Consider the following 23,370-nt stretch of genomic DNA (forward strand, 5'->3'; position numbering starts at 1 on the left):
TTCTCGTTCGGTATAAATAACTACCTAAATATGACGCCCTTCAAACTCATCTTGAACTAAGTCAACCAGGAACAACACCGCGTACAAGCTTCTGGAAACTGTATTTAGCAAGAAGTCACCCAGGTTGAGGATTAACTAAACGGGCGATCACGGTCACCGCCCCTTGGGGCCAAAGCGAGCCACTCCGGGGCGGCCCGCTCGCCCCGCTGCCCGAGGCCGGGAAGTTGGAGGAGTGGAGGCAATCTGCACGCCCAGGGGGGCAGGGCGATTCCGGGGCCCGAACCCCGAGGCCCTCGCGCTCTGTGCTCTTCCTTCTAAGCACCGAGATCGGCACGGACCGCTCAGATCCCCTCTAGCAGTGGACACCCGGCGGGCCGAATAGCGGCGCGCGGGTAGACGAGGAGGTCAAGTCCCGGCGCTGGGCCCGCGGAGGGCGGGTGGCCTCCGGGCCGGCAGAACAAAGCCCACACGGCCATCTTGAGACGGTAAACAGACCCCCAGCACAGGCCACCCCGCCTCCCGCATGCCGCGACCACCAGCCCGAGGCGGTGCTTACCGTCCTCGAAGTCCATGGCGGAGGCTCCGGGCTGACGACCACGGCGGGAATAGTTGAGCTGCAGCCCGCGGCAAGAGCTCGCGACCTACCGTCCCACTAGACCAGTTCACGCGACCAAAAGCGGCGCTACCGGCCGGGGAAGCCGCAGGCCACAGCGAGGCTGGGGGCGGGGCGGGCCGGCGCTGCCTGCCGCAGCAGCGCGGTCTGCGATTGGTTGGCGCGGGGTGATGGGCGGGCCTCTGCGTGGAGGCGTGAAGCAGGGTCGCTGTTACTCTCTAAACTCCCTGAGCTACCGAGTGTGACGGAAGGTGAAAAAGGAGCGCCAAAGACTGGAGGGGATTGCTGGAAAGTGAGCTGAGTGTTCTGGAAGGGCTGGCTGTGGCCCGCCATGTTTGAACCTGGCAAAAGCGAAAGGATCTGGTGGGAACATCTTCCTCCTGCCCGAACTAATAAAACCACGTGCCAACCTTCTGCTTTTTATTGGCTAGTGATGACCGATCAGAAAAATTTTTAAGTACTTCTCAGTTTCTGCCTTGGAGACACAGAAGTCTGGAACGTGCGCAGAAGAACAGATTACTGAACAGAAAACAATTATGGAAATTATCCAAATGATTCTGAATTTTAAGGTGCAATTAAAAGAACTGTAAAAGTTCTCAGGGTTAGATTTGTGGTACGAGTAATTCAGAACTTGAATGGCCCTCACAAACACACACACACATATTAGTATTGTATTATTGCCACTTTGGAAACAGTATTAGGGACATAAGCAAAGTTACCCATGGGGCAGTATGGGGGGGGTGCAGCTGTTTTGGTGATTCTGACCCTGGAATGTCTTGAACCTCACGTTAGAAACTTTTTTTTCCCCACAGAGCAAATGGTGGCAACAATGAATTCATCACCACATAGGAAACCACCAATGAGACTTTGCTTTAGTCAAAGGGGGCAGCCTCCTTTGAACTGGAAGTGAATTGGAAGGAAAATTCGCAGGTATGTATTATTACTGTAGCTCCATATCTGAACAAAGCATTGTTTCCTTCTCATCATTTTCCTTCTCCACCTTGATTGACTCATCCTGTTCTCCACCCATTATTTGTTTTCTTCTTTTTACCCCTCCTGTACATGTTTTCTGTTCACCTGAGCTGAGCATGTTTAAAACTGAACTCATAATTTCCCTTCTCAAACCTGCTCATCCTCCTTTATTCTTTCATCTACTAGTGGCATCATGAGCAACCACCCACTAGTACCCGCCAGAAGGCTGCGAGTCATCCAGTTAACACTCAGTCTTCTCCCAGCCTCCCATCTGCAATCCATACTGAAGTCTTTCATCTATTCATTACCTCCTAAAGTTTTTTAAAGCTGTCCCCTCCTCTTCATCCCCACTACCATTACTTGAGTTAAAACTCTCATTATCTCTGTATGCATCTGTTGCCTTAGCTTCCTAATTAATTTCTCTATCCTTCAGCCTCTCCTGTTTTCAGCCTCCTCAGCCTGCAGTGATCTAAAAGCAAACCTGAACGTGTCATTACACATCTCTAGCATGGTTTAAGTCTAGTCAAAGCTCCTTAACCTAGAACATGTGCAGCAAGATCTGGCCACAGCCTGACCTCTACTATCTCCCTTTATTTTCCCCCTTCTCTCTCCCACACTATTCCTTTTAATGAGCAGTTTCAGACTACTGGCTTCCAAAACATCCCTTTTTTATGCTTTTTTATGCTACTGAACTTTTGCTCACATTGTTGCCTCTTCTTGGAACATCACCTGGTTAAATCAAGGCATCCTCAAAACACAGCTCAGGATTTGCCTTTTCTAGGAAACATTTCCAGACATCATTCCTGCCCTCTTGGTCAGCACCTTTCAAGTATTACTATGCAAGTTATTCACCTAAGGACTTGTTAAAACAGATTCACATTCAGTCAGTCTGAGATGAGGTCAGAGAGTATGCATTCCCAACAAACCTATAAGGGCGGCTGCTGCTGGTGGCTTTGTTCTCTGTTACAGCACTGTCTCCCATGCATCAAGTACTCTGGTGTTACATCTTTTCACAATCAAAGCTCTTTATTTATAGAATAGTCTTCTGGGGCTGGAGATGTAGCTCAGGGTAAAACACTGGATGAACACATATGAGACCCTCAGTTCAATCCCTAGTACCCCCCTAAAAGTCTTCTTGTATCCTTAGTACCAAGCACATGTTTGCCAAGTAAAATTGAGCTCTCCACTCCCTGTTTTTAAATCTTTTTCTTGTTTTCATTTTTACCCACAGCTTCCTCTGGTAAAGGAATGGTCTTATAACCTAAAATCTTCAGATCTTACCATGACTAGAAGGAAATAAACATTGGGTCACTGTATTTTGTGTAACACACACACACACACACACACACACACACACACACACACACCCTTCTACCTTGAAAAAGAAAACTGCCAGACAAGGAATTCTTAACTCCAGAGGAAGCCTGGCCATAATCACATGGACAGCCAGGATACATATAGCTCTTCGCCCCTTTCTTCCTCTTTCCCAAATAGGAAATGTTCTTTCACAGATGGTCATACCCCAAAGATACCTTGCAATTAATGCTCAAGAGGCCATCAAGTTTTTCCTTGACTCACTTATTCAACAAATACTAATTGAGCACCACCTATATGCCAAGCATCATTTTCTCACTTCATTGCCATTGTTCACCCCTACCACTCCTACTTTGGAGAGTCTAAATGGGACTACCTGATTCCCACTTTGCTAGACTCACACATTTTTACCCCAAGATCTCAATCTTTTGTACAAAGTCATATGCCATTTTGTTTTTCATATATTTTACAACAGGTGGAAGCCGGGGTGTGGCTCAGTTGTAGAGCACTTGAATAGCATGCACAAGGCCCTGGAATCAATTCCCAGCCCAAGACATAAACATACAAAATTACAATGAGTAACAGGTTCATAAATCCCAGAGCAACAAAGTCTAAAGGGAAAAATAAAAGAGGGTTTTTGTTTTGTTTTGTTTTTTACTTTGCAGAGTAGCAAAAGATATGGGGGCTGAAATCAAAAACAAACTTCAGGGACAAGGAGGAAATAGAGGTCACAAGTAGGACCTGTTCCTAAGGGAGTTGTCAGAGAAGCTCCACCCCCGAACCTGAAAAGAACTCACTGAATGGACTCCTTGAGGACACAGAGAACTTTGTTCCTCAACTCTTAACCCTTCTGCCTATATAACTTTTGTTTCAACAACCAGCACCATCAGCTGTTCCCTGAACAACTCTGTATTTTCACATTTCTGTGCCTTTGCTCAAATTATACCTTGCTGCTATTGCTGAGATGACTTGCTGCTTCCTTCTGTGTTTTAGGGTCACTATAAATGTGGCCTCTTTTTAAACCTCTCCCCAATCAGAGTCTCATTCACTTTATGTAACCTTATTAGCAGTTTCACAGTCGGATTCTTGTTATAGTGAGTGAGCTAGTTATATCTTTCTGTAGCTCCTTGCTTATCCTTTTTGAATGTGAAAACCCTTCTCTGTGCCCTTTAGGTGGCCTATACATAGCACACTAACATCACATATGTTGAGGGAGAGGAGCATTCGCTAAATCACTACTAAGAAAAAGACTTGACTGAAATTGGTTGCCCAGAGATTCATCTGCACAAAACTACATTGGGGCTGGGGATATAGCTTAGTTGGTAGAATGCCTGTGTCACATGTACATAGGCCCTGGGTTCAATCCCCAGCACCACCAAAAAGAAAAAGAAAGGAAAAAGAAACTACTACATTATATAATTATTTTGGAGAGTAACAGTAAAGTTGAGACCAGTTTTCACAATGCTTTCCTATTTTGCCTCCAAGTAATTATTATTCCCATGTTCTTTATGGAACCCAGAAACAGTTAAGGAATAAACTCAAGACCTAAGAATTACTGTCTTATAGCAAAGCAGTCAAACTTAAAAGCAATTCCCACTGAGGACTCGAAGGACTTATCAAAGGAGAGTTGGTTACAGGGCCATACAATGGAAAACTGAAATCAACTAGTACGATGGTGTGCGACGGAATGTGTTTTATATATATGACAAAGTGTTTCTCCCAGGTTTTAATATAGAACTTCAAAAAGCTGTGGGAATCTCTGCCAGTTGAAAGGAATAGCAATAAAAATAATTAACCATTATTAAGCCCTATAATATAAATATGCTTTTAAAGGTACTTTACTTATATTAACTCATTTTAGCCACCTGAAAAACCCTATGATGCAGTGGCTAATAACATCCCAAACTCAGTGAGGAAACTGAGACCAAGAGAGGTAAAGCTACTTGCCCAACGTCACACAGCTGATAAAGGGTAGAACAGAGATTCCAGCCCAGCCAGGCTGGTTCCAGAATCCAAACTTATACGTATATCTATCATTTTGAAGTACTTACTATGCTATACTAAGCAGCTAATTGTGTTCCAGAAATTTTGATGAACACCCTATTATGTGCCTTATTTCTGATCATTACAATGAGGTAGGCTGTACCCTTTTCCAAAGGAGGAAAACTGAAGAGAAGTCAAATAATCTACCCAACAGTACACAACAAGTAGTTGCCCACTCCGTATTCATGATAAATATTATACAGTCAGGCATAGATCTATTGGTAGACCCAATATCATCATCAGAGTCCTAGGTTTAAAAAAGAAATGACCGATGGTTTCACATCATTCTGCATAATGTGGACAAAGAGAACTACTCAGGAAAAGAAGTGATCATGAATGCTTTGCCCTATGCTCCAGGCCTTCCTCAAATTAGAAAAACCAAACAGCTTTGTATGAATTTCCTTCCTAAGAAAGCAGGGTGAAGTTCCAAATGCACAGGTGCTTTCAGAATGTAACAGTTACTTTCCTGTCTCAGCTACATATTATATAAAGTATGCTCTTTTTGGAAAATGAGGTTAATTTTCTTTTAGGGATTTTCTGCCATTTCTTTTATACTACTAATGTGTTTTAGTCTGCCACAAATTTTAATTGTCCAAGTAAATTGAAAGCAAGCTGGCTGTGACATCTGTCGACTGCACTGGGTTCTACAAGGAATCAAGTTCTTCCGTTTGGATGTCCCAGTCTTGTTGAACAGGTCAACCCACTTGGCCCTGTTTTTCCCAGCAAATAATGATCCCCACGAAAGCAAATATTTCATCTTCATGTCACCAAACCCCTAGAAGCATATCTGGCACATGGTAGGTTGTTGATGTGTGTTGAATAAATAAAAAATAGAAAGACCTACATCCAGATCCTGTATTTATATAGTTCCATTATACATTAAGGCAACATCTGGAAATAAAAATACAGACATATAACATTTAAACACAAAGGTATGCAATCTAAACCACTTGTAGAGTCCTTCCCAACGGTATAGTTTACAACAGAAAAGGGCACAGTCCTAGAATAGCCAGTAGAGGGCACCATACACCAAATGTAGACAACAGAATTTGGGCACAAGTTCTAGTTTCTGGTGATCTGAAGGTTCTCAAATGAACACCATGGTAGAGAATAGTCACGTGGGCCTATGTTCTGCAGGTACCTGTATTTCTATTACGGTGTAATCATAAATATAAATGTTCCCATTTGCCTTCATTAGCTTTCATTTTTAGAGATGACTTTGAAAGCATGAAACAATGCAAAATGCTTGTTTATTAGAATGACAAATTTTGAAAAGGAAAATACAGAATTGCATGTGAAATTGGATCATTGCTATGTTAAAAATTTTTTAAAAGATAAAGTGTAGAAATAAAATAGAAAAAAAAATCCAAAACGTGAATAGTGATTCTATGTGTAATGACCTTTTCTATACACAGGCATGTTTTATTCTTCTACATTCTCCAAATTTCTTGAGCACTTTGATAATAGAAAATATGTATTTGACATAAAATAAGATGCTGTATTTATTAATGACTAGTATCTATTAAAAGTTGTCTTTAGTCAAATACTGTACTTACTATTGTGGAGACATAGTTAAGGTGGGAGATGGGGTGTTCCAGTGGCCATTTGAGTCACTCTGGAATCCAGGGCATTTTTTAGTAAGCACCAATACTCAAGCATCACTTCAAGGATTCTGAACACAGTCATCAGTGTTTAATTATTTTCAAGACATTCTAAGAGATGCTATTTGAAATAAATTATTTTGTGTTTTAGTAACTTGTACTTGAGAAAATGTCAAGTCTGTTAAAAGAACTTTAGAGATTGAATAACCACACATTCCCTGATTGATCTGTTGAGAAATGGGAAAACAACTGCACCCTGAGTCAGGGCTGGTACAGACACGTGTACATCCTGCAGCTCTAAAAGCTGGCTTGATTCCCTATAACTACCCTGCAGCCCTTGGGAGATAATTAGCTAATGACAGTAAAGGGCTTTTAAACTTGAAACATGTTGTATAAATGCTAAACACAGGAAATACACAAAGGATTTCCCCTGATTGCCAATACTTCTCAACCAGAGACAATTTGATGAATCTTTTGGTCAGTTTCTCTTCTGCACCTAAAATCTTTCTAATCTGTCATCTAAGGGAAACAAAAGGAGTTATTTTTCAAATGACTTTCCTACAAATCAAAGACCTAAGAAGATTACATCTTTCACTCTCTTAGAAGTGAGATGCCTGCCTTAACAAAACACCACATTATAAAGTGGTTTGTGTGGATGTAGTTTAGGCAGTGGGCTAGTTTGCTTGTATAACTGAAGAAGCACCCTAGACATCATCTTTTGGGGCTGTTTGATGTTGTTTTGTGTTTTTGTTTGCTTGGTTTTTAAGATAAGGGATTCACTATGTTCCCCAGGATGAGCTCAAGTGATCCTCCTGTCTCAGCCTCTTGAGTAGCAGGACTTGAGTTCACACACTACTATGCCTAGTTCATCTTTTGTTTAAAAGCAAATAATTGTGTGCATTCGGTAGAAAATCACATAGAATGAAAGAGCTCCAGTGAAAAGTAGCTGGTTTTCCCCCACCTGGTTCAGTTTTAGCTTATCTGCAAAGGAAACCTCTTTTTTATCTGGTGTGAGATCAATAATATTTACTTCCGGGCTGGGGATGTGGCTCAAGCAGTAGCGCGCTCGCCTGGCATGCGTGCGGCCTGGGTTGGATCCTCAGCACCACATACAAACAAAGATATTGTGTCCGCCGAGAACAAAAAATAAATATTAAAAAATTCTCTCTATCTATCTTAAAATAATAATAATATTATTATTATTTACTTCCACCGTACTCTATATCTCTTCTTCTTGGTTTACCAATGTAGTTGGCATTAGTAGATTCCACAGTATGAAAATGGACATGCATCACATCCTACCTTCCTCCTCTCTGCTTTCAATGCAACAATAGTATTTTATTTCCCCATAGGAACTAAACTTTTATATATATAAATATATATATATATAGTATTTTATTTCCCCATAGGAACTAAACTTTTATATATATAAATATATAAAAATATAAAATATATATAAAATATGACATAAAATATATAATATGTATACATAATATATATCATGTACATATAATATGTGCATACATTATATGTTATATATTATATAATTGTCTGTATTCATATATTATATAATTATATATAATATGTATATATATCTCTATTATATGAACATATAATATATGTTTATATATATTTATTTATATATATTTTGGGGGGGTGAACAGGGAATTGAACTCAGGGGCACTCGACCACTGAGCCACATCCCCAGCCCTATTTTGGGCTGAGTTGTTTAGCACCTCACTAAATTGCTGAGCCTGGCTTTAAACTCATGAGCCTCCTGCCTCAGCTCCCCTATGCCAGACGTTGGGATTACAGGCATGTGCCACTGCACTTAGCCTAAACTTTTATATTTTTAAATAAATATTCAAATTTCTACTTCTTTTAATATAGTATTTGTGGATTTCTGTTTTATAGAATAAAAGTAGTGGTTCCTCTTCACATTCCTCCACTCTTCCTCTGCTTTTCATTTTTTTCCAGCTACACTTTGCCACTAACAAAATTGTTAACATTTGCATTGTATGCTGTAGCCGTTAAAAAAAGAAAATCATTCTCTGCTTTATCTTTAGGTTGACTTTAGAAGTTAAAAACCTATCTATTTCCTTCCAAGGTAAACTATGCCAAGGGAGGAGAAGGAAGTGATTTTATATCAGAGATGCCTGGCAAACACAAGGTGATCAAGGTCAACGTCAACAATGATAAGTCGGGTATAGTATATACTCTTGGTCAAATGTGACGAAAATGGCACTTTACCTTTGTGGTCTTCACTAGAGAACCAATAACCACATCCCAATTGTAAGAAAAAATGTCAGATAAACCTCGAGAAAGAGATATTTTTATGCCTGGTCATAGTTTGCTTCATGTACAGTTTGTGACTTAATTGCTCAAACTTTTTTTCTCAAGTTTCTAACTGTCATTTTATTTTGTGTACTCCAGCTTGTAGTATTTTCTGCTCACTTTTTTTTTTTTAAATCAGGGATTAAACCCAGGGTTGCTTAACCACAGAACCACATCCCCAGCTCTTTTTTGTATTTTATTGGAGACAAGGTCTCACCAAGTTGCTTGGGGTCTCACTAAGTTTCTGAGGCTGGACTTGAACTTGCATTTCTTCTGCCTCAGCCTCCCAAGTCACTGGGATTACAGGCGTGCACCACACCCAGCTGGCTGCCCATTCTATTTTAATAGGAAAAATAACACAGGAAATTTATTACATGCCTAAGACACAGGAGTATTAGATTCCTTCCTGTCCATTTTAACCATTCACTTTCCACTTTCACTTTCTTTTAGAAATTGGTTGAAGTTACCAGCCTGCTGGTTTCTATTTCTATATCTCCCCAATACATACTAATTTTTTAAAATTTATTTTTGTTGTTGATAAACATTTATTTATTTATATGTGGTGCTGAGAATCGAACCCAGTGCCTCACACATGCCAGACAAGTGTGCTACCATTGAGCCACAACCCCAGCCCCATACTTACTGATTTTTTTTTTCTGTACATGTCTACTTGTATTTCAGTGGAGCCTCAGTTGAAGATAACTGCCTTTAGGTTTCCTCTTCTCTCTTGACAGGGAAACTTACTTCACCTTTCCTATGGTTTTATCATCATTCCTTACAGTGGGTATATTAGTAGCTTTAAAAATGGAAAAGTAAAGCCAGGCACACAACCTGTAGTCCCAGCTACTTAGGAGACTCAGGTGGGAAGACCACCTGAGCCCAGGTGTTAAAGGCCAATCTGGACAACATAGCAAAACCCTGCGGGGTGGGGGGTAGGGAGGGAGCATCCGGAGCCTTATGGTTTTGAACTTACATTGGCTCCTTTAGGAGAAGGAAACAATTCTTTTGATCTATCAGTGACTTCCTGCTACCAAATATTTCTAAAAGTAGATTGCTCAGATTGATACAATTCTCTTCCTTGTTTTAAAAGAACTGCATGATTATAGGAAAATGATTAAATTTAATAGAAACTTCCCTTGATCATTTTTAACAGATCCCTGTCTAAAGCACATGTTGTGCTTTCAGCATTGTCTTGAATGAGGCAGGCAGAACTAAAAGAATCACAGAGGGGAGGTGAAGTTGTCAAGTCTTGACATGTATTTGGGGATCATTTGCCTTTATTCCCAACTTTTCAGCTGAGGACAAGAAGACCTGGTAAACTGAAGGTACTTGTCCAAGATTACTCAGCAAATAAGTACAAGCATTAGTGTAAGAAAACAAGTCATTTTATTGTGTATATTTCAGCCTGTGGCATTTTCTGCCCATTACACTTTATTTTAACAGGAAAAAGAACACAAAATTTATTACATGCCTAAGGCATGGGAGTATGCCGCTCCTTCCTACTCATTGTAACCATTCATTCCCTTCTTTCACTCTTTCAGAAATTTGTGAAACTCTCTGGTCTGTTGGTTTCTACCCCTCACCAACGCACACAGGTTACTCCCAATAGCCTTCTGACACATACCCCACCCTAAGTCTTGAGAAGCTGTTTTCCTTTTGCTTCAATCACCTTCCTCCAACCACATCCTTTTCAGGAATTATGAAAAGAAAAACTTAGAGAGGAGGGCAGGCTGGGAAGAAGAGGACTGCTGCTGGGATGGAGTCAGACCTGCTTTCTCCAGGGATCTACCTGCTAAGGCTGGGATCAGTGAACAAAACTTGTAACTTTGGGAATTACCCTTTTCTCCTCTCTCCCCACCCTTACCCCAAGGCTGCCTGAGAGAGAGTTGATACAGATGGCAGCTGTTTTTGACAAACCTGTGTCCTGGCCCTAGAAATGAGAGATCTCTTTTACAAAAGGAGTTAGTAGATGTTCCTGTTTACATAATACACTGTTCTCCCCAGAGCCTTCTTATGTCCTGTCATGCTGGTATGAATTACCAGGGGAGAAAGGTGGTAATTTTATGATGTTTAGTCCACTAATGAGGCAAAAGAAATGTTTTCTCTATTGTTTAATTTGTTTATTGCTGTTTGCTTCAGGAAATCAGAAAGGAAAATGTTAAGAGTATACTTGACTATTCATGTAGTTTTAAAAATGCAAAGTAATGAGGAAGAAGTCCTCTTCCACATCCTATAATGGCCATCTGTAACAGCTCTGACAAATAAACTCTCATGTGTATCTCTGCCTGGTCTCATCTTTTATTTCTTGCTTACCCGCCTCTCTTCCTCGCTTTCCCTTCATAGGCAACCTTCAAACCCTTGGCACTAATGTATTATAACTGTAACTGTCTCTGAGTCCCATCTGAAAATGTAACCAGCTTTGTGAGGCACTGAGGGCTCACTTCTGCATGCCTCCATTGAGTATCTTTAGCTGTGACTCAGCAAAGTTTCTTATTTAGGAGGGACAGCCCTAATCTCCCTTAGCAATTTCTGTCCATCCTTTCAGATTCTTGTCTTGTAAGCTGTACCTTCTATAAGGTCAGGCACCAGTGATCAAAAGGAGGCAGGTTAAAAGCTGCTGAACAAGGCTTTATTGAAATTCGCTCTGGGAGAGACCCTGCAGTCCAACAGAGCAGGTACTAGGGAATCACACCCAGGCTCAGCTGGATTGGAATTTTATTGAGTTTGGAGCAGGAAGGGAGGGCTTGGGACAGGAAAGGGAGGTTTTTAGAGTCCCTTGTCCTCCTGGGGTTGGTCGGGGGATCTTGCTGAGATCCATGTCCTTCCAGGATTCATCAGGAGACCCCGCTGGTTGACAGGTGGTTGAGACACCATCACTGCTTGTTTGTGGGCACCTGATTGGTTGTTCTTTCGTCCGCCAGCAGTTTGCACAGTGCTTTGTTCCCTTAACCACCTCAAACCGACCTAATACCTTATCAGTTAGAAAGTTCAATGCTAGGATCTTCTTTTTTTTTTTCTTTTCTTAAGAATAATGGCAAATGTAAGCTTTAAAATTAAATTCCAAATTGTAAAAATTCTTCTTGAGGCTGAAATGAAATATTCAAAAATCTCAAAATGGGACTGGGGACATAGCTCCAGGGTAGAATGTATACTTGGCTTGCATAGACAAGGACCTTTGTTCCATCCCCAGCAAACACACACACCCTGTACCGTCCAATGCACACACATAAAAACAACAGCAACGAAACAAATCTCAAAACAGTTTATACTCAACAACGAATGAATGCCTAATAAGAATAATGAGATAGTCATAGAAAAGATATTTGAAGATAAAGAATAAGGTTGGGGTTGTAGCTCAGTAGTAGAACACTTGCCTAGTATGCACAAGTACCTGGGTTCTGCCCTCAACATTGGAAAGTGAGACAAAGAAAGAGAGAGAGATAATAGATGGTTAGTATAGATCTATTAATAGCATAGAAGCATTGGTATAACAAAAATATTGATGGACAAGCTGGGAAATCAGAATATTGATTTGACTATTAAATGATATTGATGTACAACAATTTAGTTTACATTTCTAGATTAATTTTGTCATTGATATACAATATTTCTCAATGTACCAATGGAAACTCACAAAACATGTGAGTAGTGGATGGACACTACAGCACATGAACACAAGTACATCCAGGGTTTGGATCCCATCTCTGCCAAAGTGAACTTTTACAAGTTTCATTCTGAGATAGTTTATCTATAAAGGGGGATAATAATGGTATGTTTCATAGGCCATTGTTGTGAGGATTAAATGAAATAATCCATTTAGCACAGTGCCTGACATATAGTTAGCACTCAGTGCTTTCATCATCATTCTGACTTTAGACAACCTCCTTTCCCTTCTTTAGGAGTCTCACCGTCACGGTTACAAAGGGTCTTGCAGGTGTGTGTGCAATGTGCCTGCACATGAGAGTGTGATCTTTCTGAAAGAACTGTGCTTTCATTCTTTTTTTTAAATATTTTTTAGATGTTGATGGATCTTTATTTTATTCATTTATTTATATGTGGTGCTGAGAATTGAACCCAGTGCCTCACACATGCCAGGCAAGCACTGTACCACTGAGCCACAATCCCAGCCCTGTGTTTTCATTCTTATAGATTACTCGTTTTGGTAAATGATATTCTAATATGAATGGTCAGTAAAGTTCTAATATATTTCTTTTTCTCTACATTTCCCACTTAAGTCACATTTTAAAACAAAGGTTTAAGATGGCATTTAAATTTCAGAGTCATGAGGACACATAAATACAGCAAATTCTGTTATCTAAGGCAATTTTTTCAAGGTGTCTTTTTAAACTCTAACTCATAGTTGACAATTTTCAAGGTAACTGAAATTTTGTCTGCACTCATCAGTAAAACTATACTGACCACTGTTTACACTCTCTCTTTCTCCCTCCCCATCTTTATCTCTGTTTTAAAAAATATTTAAAATAAAATAAAATGTTTAAAATAAAAAATTTAATGGACTTTATTTAAATTAACTGCTTTTCCACATTGTTAAAAAAATAAAACACAAGTTTTGGAAGAAATATTTGGAATGCATATATCTGACAAAGACTTGCATCTAAAATACAAAAGAATAAGGATACAACAACCTAATTTTTTTTACAGAGAGAGAGAGAGAGAGAGAGAGAGAGAATTTTTTAATATTTATTTTTTAGTTTTCAGCGGACACAACATATTTATTTGTATGTGGTGCTGAGGATCAAACCCAGGCCACACGTACGCCAGGTGAGCGCACTACTGCTTGAGCCACATCCCCAGTCCCAACAACCTAATTTTTTAAATGGGCAACATATTTGAACAGATGCATAATAAAGCATATCAATGGTCAAATGCTTGTGATAGATGTTCAACATCCTTAGTCATGGAAATGCAAATTGAAGTCATAATGATATATTACTATGCATCCAATATAGAATAATTAAAATTAGATATATAGACTAGCTGGACCTCTAATACTGATAATAGGAAAATAAAATGGCATGACCTCTGAAAAACAGTTTGAAAGTTTTTTTGTGAAGTTTATATGTAAGAAAAATTAAAACTATGTCTATACAGAGACTTTTCCACAAATGTTCATAGTAAGTTTATTCATAGTAGCAAAAATTGGAAGCACTCCATATATCCATCAACAAGCAAATGAATAAATAATTGTAGTGCATCCACACAATGAAATTCTACTAAGTAATAAAAAGAAATGAACTACTGATAAAGGCAACAGCAAGCATAACAGCATGATTTTTTTTGTTTGTTTGTTTGTGCTGGGGATTGAACCCAGGGCCTTGTGCATGCAAGGCAAGCACTCTACCAACTGAGCCATATACCCAGCCCCAGCATAGATAAATCTTAAAAACATTATTCTAGGGCTGGAGATGTAGCTCAGTGGTATAGAGCTTGCTTAGCATGCACAAGGCCCTGGATTTGATCTCCAGCATCACAAAAACAGAAAAGAGAAGAATATTATGCTAAGTGAAAGAAGCCAGACTCAAAAAATGTACATTCTCCATATATAAAACTCTAGAACATATAAACTAGCCTATAGTAATAGAAAGCAGAGCAATGTTACCTGGTGCCAGGAATAGAGATGGATTTTGACTACAAAGGGGCATGAGGGCACTTTTTGAGGTAATGGAAACTTCCCATAACTCTATGTGGTAGTTGCATGGTGGATACATTTGTCAAAACTTATCAAATTGTATACTTCTAAAGATTTAAAATTATTGTACATAAGCTATGTATTCAATAATTTAAAAGAATATAATTTATCATTTTAAAAAATTAGAGCACTGTGAAGATGTCACTGGAGAATTGAATATAATAGCAAAGAATAGGAAGTAGCCTAATAATAATTAATGAATGCTTAGAGAAATTATTTATGATGAATCAATACTATAGAACAAAATGTAACCATTACAAAGTTTGTTTGAAATGGAACTTTATGACAAAGTAAAAAGGTAACAGTATGAATAATATGATCTCATTTGTATAAACATATTTTGCATCATATTTTCCAGGGAATCTATACTAATCTATAAATTTGATAATTGGGAGCTTAACTATGAGGTGAGCCATTTGCAAAGGGATTTTTAACTTTTCCATTTTTCAGTGTTGAATTTTTATAATAAGGTAGTTAGTTTTACACACATAATCAACAGAAACAAATGATACTTTCATTTGGGAAAATTAAAAGACAATTAGGGATAGCTTTGCACACTCCAGGCATCATTATGAACATCTATCATTTTGTCATCTCCAAGTGGAGAGATATTGATTAACAGGGATTCCTATTTGATTAAATACCAATAGACAGGGTTTCACTCGATGTTGCATAAGAAAATATTCTGCTCAATTCTTCCAGCAACCAGCTGAAAAAACATGAAATGGAATTGTGGAAGGGAAAAATATAATGACTAGACTTGGTAAGGTAGGGGACTTCCATGCCTAATCACTTTTCCATATTTTTTCTAAAAAACAGTTAATATCTTTTAGTCTAAAAACTGAGAGCATCTGTCTCTACATCCTTTTCAATGATACTTCCTGAGGGCAAAACTGACAAAGACCAGGGCATTGAAACACAGTTTTCTCTCCAGTCTTTAGAATCTTCTTGAAGAAATAAGATTTTATGTGGCAGTGATGGGGGAGAGGGTTAGGGATTGAACTATCGGGGCCTGTAGCAAGCGTCCTAGCACTGAGCAACACCTCCAGCAGAAATGAGAATTTTGACAATTCCAAGTGTTCAGACAAAACACAAAGATGCCCCTTTGCATAAGAGACGGTGTCAAGACAATCCTGAGAAACTCAGCTCGGTACAGCATTATTCTCTGGAGGGACTTTCAAAATCCTGTCATCTTCATGTGTCTTCTCAACTCTGCAATTAAATATTCTCTTATTGCCTTCTATAGTTTCCCAAGTCTAGACACTGTAATTATCATGACAGTCCTTCTAATGTCCTAATTAACAGAGAATGAAAAGCCCTAGAAGAAGAAAGGATCCCAGCAGTCACATCAGCCAATGCCAATGAGCAAATTAGCCAAATATAGAGGAGAATGATTCATCTGCTTCTCCACTTTCCTATCTCTCATTGCTTGGCTTTTCTGTATCCTTCTCAAAGGAACATATCAAAAGTTTGCTTCTATTTTTTTTTTTACCTCCTTTTTAATCTTCGCATTCCACATGGCTCTGCATAGGCCCTTCCTGACCATCAGAATTTAGCAGATGGTCTGTACTGGACCAAGACATTCCAGTTTGCAGTATGTTTTTGAAAACTACTTTCTATGGATAAAACTACAAAGTTCTGCAGCACAATTTAATTAATTCATTTTTTTCTATTTGGATGGCTTGTACAACCTTTTTTAAAAATTTTAATTTGTTATATATGACAGGAGAATGCATTACAATTCGTATTACACATATAGAGCACAATTTTTTGTATCTCTGGTTGTACACTAATTAATTCATTTTTATATGACAAACTAAATGTGGACAACCTGAGCCTATTCAGACAGGACCCTAGTTTCAGCTTCAGGACAGGAGGCTTTAAAGTATTAGTTCAGCCAAGCTTCCCCCTCTCTGCCTTATTAAATAAGGGGACCTGGTAAACCCAATAACGAAGCTGCTATATACCCTTGTCAGTGCCTGGCCCTTAGTGGCTACCTCTGTAGTGAGTCAGAAGATCCAGGGGTTGCCAGATGCAGTTTTGCTCAAGGTCAGGGCCACTTTTCATACAAAGGGCTTGATATTTACCGGCAGCTGCAGGATGTTTAGTTAGGAGCCAAAATTCCCCAGGAGTTTAATTCTGTGGGCTGAACTGCCCAGCCCTTCTGGGAACTCACACCCAATATCTTATTACTTCTGCCTATGCACTGTCACTTCTCTCTTTTCGGCTCTCATTTCCTTACTTCCTGTGTGCTTTTCTCTTTGTCTTTAAAAATTTTTGAAGATGTAGTGAAGGAGGTGGCACTCATGGAGGGGAGAAGAGGCTCTGAATAAATAGAAAAAGGTTCCTCGATTCTGTCACTTGTTTTACACACACACACACACACACACACACACACACACACACACACACCAAGTACTCAGAGCCTTGTGAGAGCCTTGCGACCAGGACTCCTGGTTAGCCACCTAGCCACCTCTGGATGTCCCTTAATGCAGGATAACAGGAGATTCCAGGTCACTCCCCACCCATTGTATCCTGTCCTTGTTCCCTTTCTAGATGAATGGATGCCCTTTCGGAGAAGCTGAACTGTTCAGAATGACTCAAGAGGTTATTCCTTTTGATAACAATATCATTAGTATAATATTAAACAGTTTACAGATCACTTTTACCTCTGCACTTATCCTACTAAAGCCTCACCACAATTCTATGAGATAGCTTTAATTGTGATTTTTGTGTATAGATAAGGGAATTTGATTGTCAACTGGTCAAGGAAATCAGGCACATGATTTGATGGTGCTAGGACTCAGCTTAAATACACATTCCAGGGACTGTGTTATAAGATAATCACTTTTAGTACGAATTGCTATATCCATAACATCCAGGATCAGGGAAGTCATTTTGGTTGGGCTAGTATCTGTGCAAAAGCAATTGCTGAGTGGACCAGAGGTAGATATCTGGCCCAAAGTGGTCTGTTCATTGTTTGGCTCATGCTTATGACTATGTCTTGGGGCAGAGAGTTCTACTCAAAAGGCAATGCCAATGAGCAAAGTCCTTTACACTACCTGTCTCTGGCACTTGAACTGAAGAATTAGTAGTCCTATTGATTAAAAAAAAAAACTGGAGCAGGGGTGGAGGTAGGGGTTGGGGGTGGGGGAGTAGGCGGGGAGTGGAACATTACAAGAGAAAACAGAGAGATGACAAGAGGGAGAGTTTACTGGCCATGAGAGAAACAAAAGGAACAGCCAGTCCCTGGAACTGCCTCAACACTGATCAGCTTTCTGGCTGCCATTTGTACATCTATGATAACCTTTTCTCTCCTAGAAGCCTTCAGCCTCTCTCTTCTCCTGGAGACCAAGGAACCCTTTTCACTCTTTCTCAAGCAGTGATTTTTTACTGACTTAACCCAAAGCATTAGCCCATGTCAGGTACCCACCAGGAATATATGTGAATGACTATGAGAAGTGGCTGTTCTGATTTTCCTCTCTGCCCACAGAGAGGTTCTGTCCAAGCCAATAAACCCAAGTCATTGCAATCTCTCTGATTCAACTGGTTAGGCAGGGGACATGCAGGACAAGCTACTGAGTCCAGGTGTCTACTAATCTGGCTCTTTGAGGATCAGTTTTACAAAGATCAAAAATTCTGGCGCAGGGAATATACTCCGTAATAAGGTAAACATTTAGTTTTATTTTACAAACTCTAAGATTGTGTCCCAAGGGGAACGATTCTTACAAATAAAAGGGCTTTTTCAGTAAGAGAATGCTTTTGAAATTCTGCTGCTGAGTCAAATCTGTTTTATAAACCCCTCTCGAGGCCATCTGTTGGGAAGGAGGGAGTCACACAGGACAGGGGGACTTTCTATCTCAGGGAAGCTCTTCCTCAGGAGGCTCTGTTTTCCACTCACTTATATCTGACAAAGGAAGTACAATCTGACAACACCTCAAACCAGTTTGTGTACTTTTGCCATCCCCCCCCCCACCCGCCACTTTACATTTTCCTTTTCTATTTCCCTTTATCTGTAAGTTTTTAAATTAATCTGAGTCATTTTTTATTGTGTTCAGACTTGGGAGAGTAGCTACTCTTCTGAATACATTTTACCTGTTTCAACAGGAAGCATGGACAGGAGAGCCCCCAGGTGTTTAAATCACGGCACTTCAAAAGTTAGCTGGTTCTGTAATCCTGAACATAAGTCTATACAAATATGATTCAGCTCGAGTTTATAGCCATGCCTAGAGCTTTCTAACCAAGAACATCCTGACATGAAACAGAATATAGAAAGTTTTATCTGCACTCCTTCAAAGCTAACATGCAATCATTCAATCCCCAGTTTTTTTGTTACCAGGGAGGTAGGGCAATGAATGAACCACACAGGAATATGTGTAGTTACAAATAAACAGCAGAGGGAAGGGAGCAGGTGAAGGTGAGCCATTTAGTAACCCCTCGTGACATTTAAGTCAGGACACATATTTTGGTAAACAGTTTCTGTAGCAGAGGGCAATAAGGAAAAAGACTTTAGAAGCCATCCCCCAGTGTTTGCCGTGGACAGAATTGTAAGGGAGAAGAGACACCTTAAAGTCACCCACTGAAGTGGGAAGCTCCTAGGATTATCCCCTAAGAGAAAAGTCATGCCCATCATTACCCTAGGTACATGTATGACTGCACACATGGTATGACACTATGTCATGTACAACCAGAGAAATAAAAAGTTGTGCTGCAATTGTGTACAATGAATCAAAATGCATTCTGCTGTCATATATACCTAATTAAATAAATAAATAAAAGTTTTTTAAAAAAAGTCATGTCCCATTCCAGACAACTCAATGTTGAACTGGCTCTCTGTTTAGAGCCCAGTGACATGTTTATGGTCAGCCAAAGAAAAGATGCCTTCAGAGAGAGCCACATGGAGGAGGCACTGTCTGAACTGGAGATGGCCTGACTGGAGAAGACCTCTGCCTACTCACTGCTGCCTGCTTTTCCAGATCTCAGGATGCATGGTGATTCCTCTAGATGCTCTAACTTGACTCCTGATGCTAAATTATTAGCCGTTGCTAAATTCTCTCACCTAATCTTGAAGCTGGTTCTCATTACATAGCTCTATCGTTGGGAAATTGTTTGATGTCTTCTTTTCTCATTAGACATGGAAATTCTCTGAGAATAGATTCCATATTTGTCATGTTGACTGACATTTCTCAATCACTTAGCATAACAATTGGCATATAATGTACTCTCAGTAAATTTTTTTGAATGAAACTAAACTGATTTGGCTTTTCTACTAGTACATTGTGCTCCTTCAAAAGTTATTACATTTGCAATTATTTATCATAATTATAATATTTGTAATTATTTAACATCTGTTTTCCCCACTAAACTCTTAGGTCTATGAAATCAAGAGCTAAGTCAGTTCGATACATTGAAGTTTCTGCAGCACCTATCACAGTGCCTGGCATACAAATAATTGGCATAGATGTTTAAAAAAACACTTGTTGAATGAGTGATTGCTTTAGTTAAGATATATAACCTCTATAACCTTCAGCTTCCTAATCTGTAATGATAATCACCCATAAGTTATAATGATGATTAGATTCCATGCATGGGTAGATGCTCAATTCATTCCATAAATTACAATGGGCTCACAATGGTGAGTAAACTAAAGTTTTGGGAATTGCCATAAGTATGAAAAAGCAGAACAAGGAATTCAGGAAAGTTATTTGGAATTTGGTCCCAGAAGCTCAAAGCTTAAATCTACAAAGGATCCATAACAAGGGTAAAGGAGTATGTTAATTTTCTAGGGCTTCCATAACAAAGTACCACAGCCTGGTGGCTTACACAACAGAAATTCTTTTTCTCACTGTTGCAGAGGCTAGAAATCCTAGATCAAGTTGTCAGCATTGTTGGTTCTTTCGAGGCCTCGATCCTGGGCTCAGAGATGGCTTTCTTCTCTGTCTTCACACAATCTTCCTTCTGTGCATGTGGGTATTCTAATCTCTTCTTATAAGGATACTAGTTATATTGAATCAGGGCCCACCCCAATGACCTAGTTTAGTGTTCACGGTCATTTTAAAGATCCTACTCTCAACATTCTCACAATCTGGAGGTTAGGGGTTCAACATACGGTAATGTAGCAAAAACAATAATTCAACCCACAACAGGGAGCACTGGAAAAGTGCTCCCCTTTCCTTCTAATTAAAAAAAAAATTCATAAAAAACATACAGAGAAGTGTCTCTGTGCTGTATAAGTACTAACAGTGAACACCCAAAAGGACATTCAACCCCCAAAGCAGCAGCCAATGATATGTATATGGAGAATGTCACACAAAAAAATGAAATAAAATCCAGAAATCCAATCAGAAGCAGAGAATGTGAATACAAAATAATGTACAAGAAAAGAACCAAAAGATTGGTGGGTTTTCTATTTATTTATTTATTTATTTATTTTTAGTAGTTGTGTATGGACAGCATGCCCTTGTTTATTTTTACACAGGGTGAAGGATCAAACCCAGTGCCTCACACATGCCAGGCAAGCACTCTGCCACTGAGCTACAGCCACTGCCCCAGATTGGTGGGGTTTGATGCTTGATGAAACATGGAAATTCAGAGGAGTATCTTCATTTATACTTGGACTTGACCCATAATGTTTCTCGTTGTTATATAGCTTCTGATTTAGCATAAGTTATGAATACAACCATACACAAATGATTTAATTTTATTTCATTTTCCAAACCAGATTGTATTTAGGTATCTATTAATAATTTGCATAAAGAATTTTTGTTAATTGTATCACTATTTTTTGGTACCAGGGATTGAACACAGGGGAGTTTAACCACTGAGCCACATCCACAGCCCTTTTATAAGAATATATTGTTTTAGTTGTAGATGGACACAATACCTTTATTTATTTATGTGGTGCTGAGGATCAAACCTAGTGCCTCACATGTGCTAGGCAAAATGCTGTACCACTAAGCCACAGCCCCATCCCTCCCCAGCTCTTTTTATTTCTTATTTTGAGACAGGGTCTTGCCAAGTTACTTAGGGCCTTGCTAAGTTGCTGAAACTGGCTTTGAACTTGTGATCCTCTTGCCTCAGCCTCCTGACCTACTTGAGTTAGATGTGTGCCACTGCACCCAGCTAATTATATGTCTTTTAATTTAATTTTATTGTATCGTGTAATCTGTCTGACACAAAAGAAATGTAACAGGGGTTCACTTGATGCTTGAACTATATCCCTTGTGGCTTTGAAGCTTACATGTTTTTTTCTTTTTTCCAATCTTCTTTTCCCCACACTTCTCCTCCCTGATCTCTTCTTTTCCCTGATCTTCTTCCTGATCTCTCTTCCCTAATCTCATTTTTTTCTGAATCACTTCTATAAAAGCCCCCTTGTTCCTGCAGATGGGCAGAATCACAGCCTTTGGGATAAGAGTCCTCTGTGTTTCTCCTTTGCTAGCAAAGCAATAAGCCTTCTTTTTTCTTTTTCTCAAAACGGTGTCCTCGTGTCCTCATTATTGGATTGGCATCAGGGACAATGACCGAGCTTTCAGCAATAGGAAGATTAAAATTACTTCCCCAGGGAGCTGGGGTTGTAGCTCAGTGGTAGAGCCCTTGCCTAAGGTGTGTGATCAAGAAATCAAAAGTAATTACAACTCACAAAGTGCTACTATGAAGGACAAAGCTGGGTAGGCCTAGGAAAAGTAATAAACAAAGTTTCTTAGACAATCCCTATGTGTTTTGCTAAGAATGGGTGACATTAGTCTACTTCCTATATTTACTTCTCACATTAAGAAGATGAGGCAAATATATTATCATCCTCATTTGCAGTGAAGAAAGCTTAGACACAGAATGATTAGGTTGGAACAGAGAACAGAATCAAAGTCTGACTGAAGCCAGAACCTACACGTCTTCCTTCTACATTGGGGAAAAGTTTTCAATATGAGGATTTAGGGACCATGAGGATAGGAGTGTGAAAAGAGGAGGAAAGAAGAGCAAACACAAACTTCTCATTTGGGGGGAAAAATCTAGTACATTCCTTTTGACATGTGTGCTGGAGGCTGTCAGTGGAAAGGGAGGATGTCAAATGCCCACCCCAAAACACTCGCCCAGCTTCACAGATGCAAATCTTATCTATGCAGGAAGGGTTGGGGCTCAGCCCTGGGTGTTCCCCCTTTTGGAAAGCTTGTGCAAACAGATCCTACTCTTAAAACTCAACATGAGTCAGGTTTTTCTCTAGAGCAATGGTTCTCCACCCCATCAGACTTAATTCCCTTTTCTTTTTATATATTTTTTTAATTCCCTTTTCTTACAACAACATATTTTGTAACACTCTCTTCACCATCATAAAACTAAACACATGGATAATATAAACTATCTACATGATTTCAGGGAGCAAAACCCCACTTCATTTCGGATGATCATGAGTGCTCATTCACCTGGGATTGAGAAATGTTCCGGGCCACATGACTTTTAGTACAAAGCCTTAACTACAATATAAAGGAGAAATAAAAGAAAAATTAAAATAAATTAATAAGTATTGGAAGTCTTCGCTTGTGCTGGGCTCTATTACAAGACAAAGTAAAATATCGGTTGCTTATACTTATTTACAATGAATGAGTTAGACTATAAAACCTAAGAAAGAAATACAAAAATATGAAGAACAAGGGTGTATAGAACACTAGAATAAAATCTAGTATTTAAAGAAGTAATAACAGACTAAATTTATTCATATAAGAGAAGGGAAAGTGTCCATTTCATTTGACTAGTGCTGGGATAACATGCAAAACAAATTACATAATGTC

The 23,370-nt window shown here is 39.3% G+C and overlaps 1 protein-coding gene and 1 long non-coding RNA gene across 3 annotated transcripts in view; one reads left to right on the top strand and one right to left on the bottom strand.

Annotated features, from left to right (window-relative positions):
• The window catches only part of ZNF326 (zinc finger protein 326), a 41,165-nt gene extending 40,456 nt beyond the window's left edge, over nucleotides 1-709 (bottom strand). The window contains exon 1 of one of the 2 annotated variants that reach the window (XM_081306147.1): nucleotides 557-641. Coding sequence is in view for 1 of the 2 variants with exons in the window: in XM_081306146.1 (XP_081162272.1) it covers nucleotides 557-572 (16 nt within the window). In the remaining variant the exon portion in view is untranslated. Of the gene's footprint in view, nucleotides 1-556 lie in introns of both variants that reach the window. The other variant, XM_081306146.1, reaches the window with a different exon arrangement.
• On the top strand, nucleotides 151-11,092 carry LOC308655830. The gene is made up of 4 exons (XR_014023524.1): nucleotides 151-485; nucleotides 1,426-1,543; nucleotides 8,651-8,747; nucleotides 10,419-11,092. It is a non-coding gene; the product is annotated as an uncharacterized lncRNA (long non-coding RNA).
• Nucleotides 11,093-23,370: the final 12,278 nt, after the last annotated feature.

The sequence above is a fragment of the Spermophilus citellus genome, assembly GCF_964194105.1.
Source record: "Spermophilus citellus genome assembly, chromosome: 9".
NCBI lineage: Eukaryota > Metazoa > Chordata > Mammalia > Rodentia > Sciuridae > Spermophilus > Spermophilus citellus.